This window comes from Erinaceus europaeus, chromosome 19, assembly GCF_950295315.1.
Source record: "Erinaceus europaeus chromosome 19, mEriEur2.1, whole genome shotgun sequence".
Taxonomy (NCBI): Eukaryota; Metazoa; Chordata; class Mammalia; order Eulipotyphla; family Erinaceidae; genus Erinaceus; species Erinaceus europaeus.
This window is the reverse complement of record NC_080180.1, coordinates 67,212,268-67,223,870: the sequence shown is the minus strand read 5'-3', so window position 1 is coordinate 67,223,870 and position 11,603 is coordinate 67,212,268. Positions and strand designations below refer to the sequence as shown.

Genomic DNA, 11,603 nt, shown 5'->3' with positions numbered 1-11,603 from the left:
CAGTTTCCTTTCCTGGATTATGTAAATATTTTAAATAAAAATGGTTCCAGACAAGTACTACGTGCAAGGAAATAGCATCGTTTGACCTCGTGTGTGCGCGCGTGTGTGTGTGCACGTGTGTGTGCGTGCACATGTGTGAGTGTGCCCGCGTGTGTGTACGCGAGTGAGTGTGTGTGTGAGTGTGTGTGCATGTGTGTGAGTGTGTGCACGCGCACACAGCCACACGCAGCGGTGAAGATGCTTTTCTGGACTGTTATCAAAGCTCCTGTTTCTCTGAGACTCTGAGTGAGTCTCCTCAAACTCCCTCAACAAAAAACCAAGCAAGCTTTTGGTGTGGAGAAAATGCGTGCTAACATTCCATACATGCCTGTGCCCCCCACCTCAGACTCGGTACAGATGAGTTCCCAACTTTTGAACGTCTAAGCATTCGAAATTTTGTTCTGAAGACAGTTTTTTTTTTTAAAGAAATTATCCTCCTCTGCTGACAGGAACTCCTTCAGCTCTGCCTCTGCCTAACAAGCTAAGAAGAAACTATCTTGGTAGATACGGGCAGAAGTAACTCCTGTCCTGGAGATGCAAACCAAGTGAAAACACTCCCTTTAAACTCATAATGTGATTATTTCGATATTGTAGCCTACTGGAGGTGGTCACCCTTTTACATATAGAGCAGATTTTCTGACTGTTGGGTATCCTTATTCAGCAGAATCTGGAGTGTTTTCTCATGGCCAGAAGCAGTCTCTTGGCCACTCACTGCCTGCGTGGCACCAGGCTCAGTGACTTTGACATTGAAAACAGCAGTCTGCTAATAAAGTGACTGGTTTGAGACAGCTGGAGTTACATCCTTCCCAGAAGCCTGGTTCTGCTGTCATCTAACTAGGCTTCATTTGTAGGCAAGCTCACTTTGGTAGGCAAGGTCAGAAAATGGAGGCCTCCCCCCTATTTTTCTTTGTTACCAGAGCACTGCCCAGCTCTGGCTTACAAGTGTGCAAGGATCAGCCTTTGAGTCCCTAGAGTGTAAAGGAGCTTGCGGTCCCAGAGGTGAGTGCCACTCTGAAGAGGGATTACTGTCTAGTCACTCAGCCGGTGTCTTGGCTGCTGAGAAGCATAACAGGGAGGTGCCCTTAGAAAGCCAAAGGGGTGGTGGCCAGGGAGCACAGGCAGCCTGCCAGGTAGCCCGCACCGGCCACTTGTAAAGGGCCAGAGAAACACCTGCCCCTTGCTGCCTGCCCCACTTGCAGTCCAGGTGGGGTTTGTCCTGAGTGGGTGCACATGGAGCCAGAGGCCTCCTCGGCCTGCCCTGAGCTTGCCCCTTGCCCCTTGCCCCTTGCCCCGCAGAGCAGCTGCGGCCAGCCTCACCTTCAGCTCCAGGACAGTCGCGTTGATGTTGCTCATCAGCTCGCTGATGTGTCTGCACTCAGCCAGGGACAGCACTTCCCCCAGAGGTTTGAGTTCTCCTACCAGACACTGGAAGTGCTTCAGTTCTGTGGCCTTGAACAGTATTAATAAAGACAGTCGTCAAGCAGGGCAGAATCAAATTCCTTTAGAGTGGCAGGTGACCGTTTGTACCTCTGCTCTCAGTTACCGTGAAGGTGAGCCAGAGTGCTTGGCACCACGAGACAGGGAAGCAGAGGTAGCCGCCCACACTCAGCAAACTGCCAGAGACGTGGGGTCGGCTTGGCACCCAGACCCAGGCCGGATTCTAGTCTGCATAGAAGCTGGGACTAGAGCCGTGAGGAGTAGGTGGGGCCACATACCATGATTCTCACGTCCCATCTATCAGGGAGAAATGGCCACAGACCGCACGATTGGTCTCTTGGAACTCTAGGAAAGCTTAAGCAAGTCTCACAATTGTGTCTTCAGGTTCACACTTCAGTAAGTATGTTAAAGTGCATTTGAAAAGCCATTTGTCCATAACAAGTCCCATCACTGTGGGAAGACCCTTGCACTGCCTTGACTCAGCACACACATCCACACACCTGCGTCTGCTCAGCAGCCTTGCAGGACCCACTCTCTCAAAGTGATTTCTTTCCTCAGCGAGCACATTTTAACTTCAGAGCCACCTTGTGGGGTAAGCAGTGTGGCGTTATCTCCATTTTACAAATAAGGAAACTAAATCTCAGAATTTAATGTCTCCCACTCCAAACCACTAACTTTAAGTCACTTTTCTCTGTAGCATTAACCTACCACTTTTTTTTTTTTACCGCTTCTAAAAGTGGTGTTGAACCACTGGGAGGAGTTTATCATGTCACTTTTGGTATAAAATGGATTTCGAATCATCATTTAGAAACCTAGATCTCACAGAAATCCACCACCCTCTAGATAATGACGTGATCACATGGGTCTTTCTAACAACCCTGGGAGGCACACTCGCACCAAGCTGCACAGCCCCGCAGCAGGCTCTTCACAAGCAAGGCCTGCACTTGGGAGGACTCTAAGCTACTTCCTTCCATGGTTTCCTAAGAGATGGGTCAGTGGGACCCAGCTAGACCCTCGGTTCCCGTGTCCTCCTGGGTGTCCCCCTGAGCAAAGCCCTTCCTTGCTGACAGCACAGGACCCTGGAGCGTCAAGCTCCTGGCCAAGCTCTAGGAGCCTGGGTGGCCTTGGCTGGCTGGCTGGGCCCCAAAGGACCAAGTGAGGCTTCCCGACTTGTGACAATGAGCACCCACCAGGAAGCACTCAGTCTAGTGGCGCAGCAGGCTGGGCAAGCCCACAGCCTGGCAGAGAGCTCCCTCCACCACCTGTTCCTGCAGCTCAGCACCTGCGGAGACGCACCCCTGACAGCCAGGCCGGGCCGGCACAGCCCACAGCCTCTGCTCAGGAAGCAGGTGAGACGCCACCGCACACAGAGCGACTCCCCTGCAGCCTGCTGCTTCCCAGGAGACTCGGGGCTCCCCCAGCCCAGCGGGAGGGCTGCCTCCAGGCCCTCGAAAGCAGAGCTCGCTCACGGCACTGCCACGCCATGCCCCCCAGCTTGAGAGCTGCACATTCTTAAGGATGTAAAGCTGTTGCGGGAAAACATATCTCCCCACTCCCCGCAAGGCACGACTACGTACAGAAGGACCAGAAGGACGCAGGCTGGGCAGGGGAGACGGCTCCCTGTGAGAGCCCCAGCCTGAATGCCAGAGGCCCCGAGGGCCGCAGGTCTGGTCCTCGGCAACACCTTATGCCAGAGCTGGCCTGTGTGCTGGTCTCTCATCATGACTCATTTAAAATGCAGGCAAAGCTATTTTCCAGAAGTTGTGTTACCAGACATTAGCGATTTGAAGAAATACCAGCTACTCGTCCTTCCCTGCAGAGGACCCGCGCCGGTCCAGACGACCAGTGTGCACACCTTCACGGTGCCTAGGGCTTACCTGCACATAGGTTGAGCCTAGAAAAGCACGCTTACCTCCTTGGGCAGGTAGAAGGGGAATCTGAGCATCGTGGCGAGTGTGGAGCCCTTGTGATTCTGAGAAAGCACAACAGAGAGTCATGAGCACAAGCTCCCCTGCCGGCCTCCGCAGCCAGCTGGACAGGGGCTGGACTCACCTCGACGCCCAGCTTCAGCTTCTTCAGGTCCAGCAGCAGCTGCTCCAGGTGCTGCTCCGAGTCCCGGGCCAGGCGGGCGGTGGGTACGCTGCAGGCCAGCAGGGCCAGCGCGAGCACCGAGCAGACCAGGAGCTGTACCTTGCACATGGCGGCGACCAAGGGGACGACTGATGGACAGGGAGCCTGAGCCCAGGGCATTTATACTGTGACTCTGGAAAAACAGGACGGGGGTGTCAGTGTTTTACATATTACACATATTTTCAAAGGTTCTACCTGTGTGGCTAAAAGCATTACCTTGATTTTTCCTCCTCTGATGACTCTTTGGAATTTCTCGAAACCCCTGTGAGCTGGCTGGCTGGCTGGAGGTGAAACCCCTGCTGGTTGCAAGCCCACACTGAGGCAGAGGCTGCTGTGCGGCCGACATCCTCGATGTGAAGCACATTTTCCTCTCCTGTCGGGGGTGGGGAACGGAGCAGTGGCTCATGAAAATGTTCTCTTTTGTCATACAAGTTCCTGGCGTGTGGAGGGCCCACGGTGGTGGACAAGCAGCAGCTGAGCTAAGGACAGAGTGTAGATTTGTTGATTAGACAGGAAGAATCTTGGTTTCCTGTTCCAGGATGGCTGTGCCTTTGTGTTACTCTCTGGCTGAGCTGATGCACCAGGCACAGGAGACAGACGGCGGCTCACACCTTCTGCAAAGGCGCTGGGGGTGCACCTTCCCCAGCTCCCCCGTGTCCCGCACGTCTGTGGGCTGCTTCAGGGGACAGTGTGGCACGGGCTTGGCAAAGGACTGGGGGAGCTTAGTGAGACAGCGCTGCAGCCGTGCTGGCCGACCGCCCTCCTCTGGGCTGAAGGCTTGTGGTGCCTGTGGTCTGGGGAGCACCAAGGAAGTGAGCTCTGCCCCACCTGCGGAGCGAGAAGGGAGCCCCTTCAGAGACAGCCCGCACCGCCTCCCCGCTCACCAGTGTGTCCTCACCTGTCCCCAGCCCCGGTCTAGACCCCCAGGCGTGCAGCAGACTGCGGAGCGCCGGTGCCCCCGTGACGGCTGAGGAAACTGAAGCCGGTGGTGGAGTTGGCTGTCAAGGCCGCCTGGCCCTGAGGGTGCAGGACCCAGCAGGACTGGAAGCCAGGGTCAGGGTGTGTGGTTCATAGTCCACGCTCCCCACTGGCACCCACCTCCAGAGCTTGTGCCCCGGACACGGGCCTGCAGGGCGCCCGGCGGTGCCCCAGACCTGCCAGGGGTCCTTGAGGGCGTGTTCAGAACAGAGCAGAGCAGGGCTCTGGGGGCGTCAGCAGCCACCTCAGAGCAGAGTGTCTGCCAGACAGAACAAGGTGCCTCGTGGTCCCAGGTGGAGAAAACGGGGAAGAGCCAGACCAGACACAAGTCACACGGTCGTGTTCTCAGATTTCTACAGCAAATGACCCCTGCGCCTTTCAAGTCAAACCACACATGTCAGCGCCGGCTCCCGGGCAGGCCGCATACCTACTCGTTGTCTTTGGCCTCTCTGTGCCAAGTGTCCCCCAGCCCAGGCCCGGCCCTTCCAGCTGGAGGACGCAGGCCCACACACTTCCTGTGTGGGAGCTTTTCCAGTGAGGCCTCTGATGTGCTCAGAGCTGCTTTGTTTCTGCGTGTCTGGTTCTTTCCGTGAGAGAACGGGCTCCATCTCCCGGCCCAGGGGAAGTGGCCGGGCTTCTCCCTGCTGCTGTGGAGCTGCCGCCCTCTCTCGTGGAAAAGCTTGGCAAGTGTATGCAAACCCTCCCCCAGTCTGGAGCAGAGGTGACCGAGATGAGTGAGGCTCCCAGAACCACCCTGCTCCTCAGCAAGAAGCACGCAGCTGCCTGCAGGGTTAGTGACTTGCCCAGGCAGGGAAGCCCAGCCTGACACCACGGAGCCACGGAGCCGATGGTCAGCTCATCGCCCATCACGCCACTCATTTGGCTCACCGTCCAGTCAAATCTGAAACCACTAGAACGTACATACAGAGGAAGGAAGATGGAGCCCTGCCTCGGGCCACCTTCAGACATTAACTCAAAACATATCAGAGACTGAATTTTAGAGCTCAGATTACAAAACTCAGAATTTGGATTAGACCATGGTTTCTTGACTATGTCACTAAAAGCAAGCTCAACACAAAATAATAAAGCAAACTTCATAAAGTTGAAAGAAGGCACCAGGACAGAGTGGCGTCCCACAGAATGGGAGGAAACGCAAATATTTATCACGGGAGATGAACACCCAGAACATGTAAAAAGAACTCCCATGATTCTCATAAATAAATAAAATACTAAAAAAAAAAAAAAAAACAGAACATTTGTGGTCCGGGAGGTGGCGCAGTGGTAAAGCTTTGGACTCTCAAGCATGAGGTCCTGAGTTCAATCCCCGGCAGCACATGTGCGATAGTGATGTCTGGTTCTTTCTCTCTCCTCCTATCTTTCTCATAAATAAATAAAATATTAAAAAAAACTCTCATGGTTCAACAACAAAAATAAAATGATTTAAAAAGCCAACTGGGGAGTCAGCGGTAGCCAGCCGGTTAAGCGCAGGCGGCGCAAAGCTCAAGGACCGGCATAAGGATCCCGGTTCAATCCCCCGGCTCCCCGCCTGCAGGAGAGTCGCTTCACAAGTGATGAAGCAGGTCTGCAGGTGTCTGTCTTTCTCTCCCTCCCTCTCTGTCTTCCCCTCCTCTCGCCATTTCTCTCTGTCCTATCCAACAACGACGACAACAATAACAACAACAATAAAACAAGGGCAACAAAGGGGAATAAATAAACACTAAAAAAATGGCCAGCTGATCTAAAGAGACATTCGTCAGCCAGAGGCACACTCATGGCCAGAACGCTCATGAGAAGAAAGTCAGTGACTGGACCTTAGAGACAGAAAGTCAGGAGCACAACGAGATGCCTCTTTGACCCAGTCGGGACAAGATGGAGAGAGACTGCAAGTGTTGGGCTGTGGAGAGACCAGGACCTGGGCCTGTGAAGTGCAGATGCTCCTCAGATGCGACACAGTGCTCCTTGCCGGTGGCCCTCAGCTCCAGTCTCTGTGACCCAGAGAAGTGGAAGCATCTCCACCCAAGAAAAACACACTCACGAGTGTTTTCAGCAGAAATGATTGAAATAGCCAAGAAGAAGCCAGATGCCCATTAGTGGAAGTGGACAGGGAACTGCACTGGGGTGCACTGGAGGCTCCTTGTGGAAAGCCGCTCACCGCCTGATAGGCGACGACCTGGACAGGCCTGGGACTCAGCCACAAAGGTGGGCTGCTGTGTCTCCACGTGTGTGAGAAGCCCAGAGAGCCGTCAGCAGTGGCAGGACTGACTCTTGGCTCCCAGGACCTGGGAGAAGGTGGTGGAGCCGTGGACTTTCTTGTGGGGTGATGAGCATGTTCCAGGGTTCCAGCGGCGGTGGTGGCACCCCTTCACAAGGACGCTGAAAACCTCTACGCTGCACCCCAGGGGCGAGTCAGTGGTGGCACAAAGCTGTGAAGACGTCTGCTGGCTTCACAGTTGTGGTTGAAACATGGGAAGGCTGCTGTGTGCTTGTGGCTGTGCTGAGATAAACTGCCCCGAAGGGAAACTGCACCTACCTCTAAGGCTGGCGTGCGTGGCAGTGTGTGGAACGTGGCACGTCGGAACAGGTGGATGAGGGGCTGAGGAAAAGCACAGCGTCTGCAGAAGGCGCTCCATCCTGAGGCTCCGAGGCCCCAGAGTCAGTCCCCAGCACCACCATCACCCAGAGCTGAGCAGGGTTCTGGTCTCTCTCTGTAAGATAGAATAAAAAAGTATGTTAATCCTTTTCTTTATTATTAGGACAGAGAGAAACTGAAAGGGGCAGGGGAGATAGAGAGGGAGAGAGACGCCTGCAGCCCTGCTTCACCACTCAGGAAGCTCCCTCCCTGCAGGTGGGGATCTGGGGACTTGAACCCAGGTCCTCGCACATGGCAGGTGACTTGTGCTCAACCATGTGCACCACTGCCCACCCTCAGGTTTGTATTTTTTAAAGAAACAAACAGACAGGTTGTGAGCTGGCATGACTGTGAGTGAGGCTCACCCCTAGTGGCTCAACCTCACACAATGAAAAAGTCAAATGAAAATGAAAACACCATCTTTAAACAGCTGATAGATCTGAGAGTGTGCGTGTGAGTGTGTCTGAGAGTGTGCGTGTGAGTGTGTCTGAGAGTGTGCGTGTGAGTGTGTTTGAGAGTGTGCGTGCGTGTGAATGTGTGCGTGTGTTTGAGAGTGTGTGTGTGAATATGTGTGTTTGAGAGTGTGCGTACGTGTGAATATGTGCGTGTGTTTGAGAGTGTGTGTGTGTGTGTGTGTGTGTGAATATGTGTGTTTGAGAGTGTGTGTGCGTGTGAATATGTGCGTGTGTTTGAGAGTGTGTGTGCGTGTGAATATGTGCGTGTGTTTGAGAGTGTGTGTGTGAATATGTGTGTTTGAGAGTGTGCGTGCGTGTGAATATGTGCGTGTGTTTGAGAGTGTGTGTGTGTGTGTGTGTGAATATGTGTGTTTGAGAGTGTGTGTGTGTGTGAATATGTGCATGTGAGAGTGTGTGTGTGTGAATATGTGTGTTTGAGAGTGTGTGTACGTGTGAATATGTGCGTGTGTTTGAGAGTGTGTGTGTGTGTGAATATGTATGTTTGAGAGTGTGTGTGTGTGTGTGAATATGTGCGTGTATTTGAGAGTGTGTGTGTGTGTGAATATGTGAGTGTGTTTGAGAGTGTGCATGTGAATATGTGAGTGTGTGTGTGTGTGTGTGAAAGTGAGAATGTGTGAGTGTGTGTGTTTGAGAGTGTGCGTGTGTGAATATGCGAGTGTGTGTGTGTATGTGACAGTGAGTGTGTGTTTGAGAGTGTGTGAATGTGTGTGTGAGTCTGTGTGAGTGTAAGGGTGCGTGTGAATATGTGAGTGTGTGTGAATGTGTGTGTGAGTGTGAGAATGAGAGTGTGTGCATGTGAATATGAGTGTGTGTGAGTGTGTGTGAATATGTGTGTGTGCATGTGAATATGTGAGTATAAATGTGTGTGAGAGTGTGCATGTGTGTGTGTGAGTGTGTGTGTGAGTGTGTGTGTGTGAGTGTGTGTGAGTGTGTGTGAGTGTGTGTGAGTATGTGTCTGTGTGTGTGTGTTTGTGAGAGAGAGTGTGTGTGTGTGTGTGTACACCACAGTGAAGCTGTGGTGAGTGTGATCAGCTGGAGGTCACAGGTTCTGAGAGCAGGCAAGAGGAGCATTCCCCCAGAGCTGCCCTTGCTATCCATTGCCGCTCAGGCCAGGCAGGGCCCACACCTGACCTCCCTCAGCCAGGCAGGGTCCATGCTCACAGCACTGCTCCTCAGGGCCTTCTGGAAGGAGCCCACTTGTCATGTGGCTCCCAGACAGAGAGATGGACACCCCAAGGTTGGGATGCAGGAAGCTGCGTCTGTGCTGCCAGCAGACCCAGCTGGACTCGCGTCCACAGGAGACAAGGCCCCGGGCGCAGGGCATCGCCCTTCCACAGTGACCACCTTCCCACAGTCACTCCCAGCAACCAGCTTCACAGGACCTGTTTCTTCTTGTCCAGGTGGTCAGCAGACTCAGGCCACCACCCAAGGCCACTTGGATGACATGGCAGGAGGAAGCCCCGTGTGTGCTGGGAGGAGGGAGAGATGGTCGCCAACTGCATTTTTCTTTGACTCAGTGAGCCCTGATTCTCTTTAAAAGGAACCCTCGTGTACAAACTTGTATTTTACCGTCGACTGTAAACCATTAATCCCGCAATAAAGAAATTTAAAAATAAAATGAAAATGAACCTTGCTGGCCTCTCTCTGTGGCCCCACCCCCAGGGGTGACTCGCTTCTGTTGGCTCCTGGCCTCCAGGGCCGAGGTTGACCACTGAGGGGCTGCAGCCCTGGCCCCTCCTGGCTCTGAGAGTGGCAGGTCACCATCTCACGGTGACCTCAGAGCCATCGCCGCCTCAGCAGTGCTCAGTGCAGCCACGGGCGGCCGTGGGGGGCTGTGATGAGGGCAGTGTGTGTGGCAGGGTGGCATGCTGGGCCGGCTCTCTCCCTCTGGAGCTCTCTGTGCCCCTCTGCCTCTGTCTCTCTCGGCACATGGCAGACACTCTAGGAACCGACTTCCCAGTGGTGGGATGCGGAAAGAGCTTCCTGTCTCGCTTGTACCTGGTTTCTGAAGGGAGAGGACACCTTTGGGGGTCCAGCAGCAGCTCAACGTGTGGGGAGGGGACATGCCATGTCCCCCGCAGGTCACAGCTGGCCTGCATCTGCTTCCTCTTCTCCACGTGGGGAGAAAGGTAGCCACCCAGCAGAGGCGCGGTCAGGGAGCCCTGGGCCTGGGGGGGGGCTCTCCTCTGGAGGCCGGCTGGGGCTCTGCAGACCACCCCCAGGCCAGGGCAATGCCCTTGTGGCCGCAGGAAGACCCACCTGTATGAAGAAGCCCGTGACCTGCCCGCCCCTGGCCCCTGGCCCCTGGTTGCAGGGGTGAGTGGGAGCAGGACAGAGGTCGCTGTCCTCTGTCTGACCTCTGCATGGGGGAGTCACATGACAGACAGCCCTGCTCCAGGGAGGAGGTAGGGAGAGAACAGGAGAGGGAAGCGCAGCCTCAGAGCTGCTCAGGCGTGAGAGTGTGAGGGGGGAGACACGCGTGAAGGGTCCTGAGCTTCCTGGCCCTCCGGTTTTATAGTCCTGAGGCTCCGGCCCCGGGGATGCCAGGTGCTCACACCTGCTCCGCCACAGCTGCACCTGCGGCTTTGCAGGCAGGGAGGGCTTCTGGTGCAGGAGGCTGGCCCTGGGGCTTCTGGCCCCTCTTCTGCAGGGTGTGGAAGAGTGTGGGGGGTGCTCTCCCTAAGCAGACCTAACACCCTGTCCTCTGCCTCCTGTCCCCCCGTCCTCTGCCCATCTCCTGTCCCTGTTCCCCACCCCCGTCTCCCATCTCTTGTCCCTGCCCCTGTCCCCCGTCCCCTGTCGTCCTGCTCTGACCCATCCTGGCCCCCTGTGTGTACAGACCACAATCAGGGTCTCTGGCCATGGCCCCCATGCTCCACAGACCAGAACAGTGACATGTGCTATCAGTGTGGGGGTCCCTGGGCAGCGGGAGGGTCCCTGGGCATTGTGGGGGTCCCTGGGCAGTGTGGGGGTCCCTGGGCAGTGGGAGGGTCCCTGGGCAGTGGGAGGGTCCCTGGGCAGTGGGAGGGTCCCTGGGCAGTGTGGGGGTCCCTGGGCAGTGGGAGAGTCCCTGGGCTGTGGGAGGGTCCCTGGGCAGCGGGAAGGTCCCTGGGCAGTGGGAGGGTGCCTGGGCAGTGTGGGGGTCCCTGGGCAGCGGGAGGGTCCCTGGGCAGTGTGGAGATCACTAGGTGGTGTGGGGGTCACTGGGCAGTGTGGGGGTCACTAGGTGGCATGGGGGTCACTGGTCAGTGTAGGAGTCCCTGGGCAGTGTGGGGGTCCCTGGGCAGTGGGAGGGTCCCTGGGCAGTGTGGGGGTCCCTGGGCAGTGTGGGGGTGCCTGGGCAGTGGGAGGGTCCCTGGGCAGTGGGAGGGTCCCTGGGCAGTGGGAGGGTCCCTGGGCATTGGGAGGGTCCCTGGGCAGCGGGAGGGTCCCTGGGCAGCGGGAGGCTCCCTGGGCAGCGGGAGGGTCCCTGGGCAGTGGGAGGGTCCCTGGGCAGTGGGAGGGTCCCTGGGCAGTGTGGGGGTCCCTGGGCAGCGGGAGGGTCCCTGGGCAGTGTGGGGGTCCCTGGGCAGTGGGAGGGTCCCTGGGCAGTGGGAGGGTCCCTGGGCAGCGGGAGGGTCCCTGGGCAGTGTGGGGGTCCCTGGGCAGTGGGAGGGTCCCTGGGCAGTGGGAGGGTCCCTGGGCATTGGGAGGGTCCCTGGGCAGTGGGAGGGTCCCTGGGCAGCGGGAAGGTCCCTGGGCAGTGGGAGGGTGCCTGGGCAGTGTGGGGGTCCCTGGGCAGTGGGAGGGTCCCTGGGCAGTGTGGGGGTCCCTGGGCAGTGGGAGGGTCCCTGGGCAGCGGGAAGGTCCCTGGGCAGTGGGAGGGTGCCTGGGCAGTGTGGGGGTCCCTGGGCAGCGGGAGGGTCCCTGGGCAT

The 11,603-nt window shown here is 56.4% G+C and overlaps 1 protein-coding gene across 1 annotated transcript in view; it reads right to left on the bottom strand.

The window, feature by feature from the left end:
• IL2 (interleukin 2) overlaps positions 1 to 3,675 on the bottom strand; it is a 3,945-nt gene extending 270 nt beyond the window's left edge. Inside the window, exons 1-3 of the mRNA XM_007536364.1 lie at positions 3,529 to 3,675; positions 3,389 to 3,448; positions 1,357 to 1,488 (exon numbers count right to left, since the gene is read on the bottom strand). Coding sequence (XP_007536426.1) covers positions 1,357 to 1,488; positions 3,389 to 3,448; positions 3,529 to 3,675 — 339 coding nt within the window. The remainder of the gene's footprint in view (positions 1 to 1,356; positions 1,489 to 3,388; positions 3,449 to 3,528) is intronic.
• Positions 3,676 to 11,603: the final 7,928 nt, after the last annotated feature.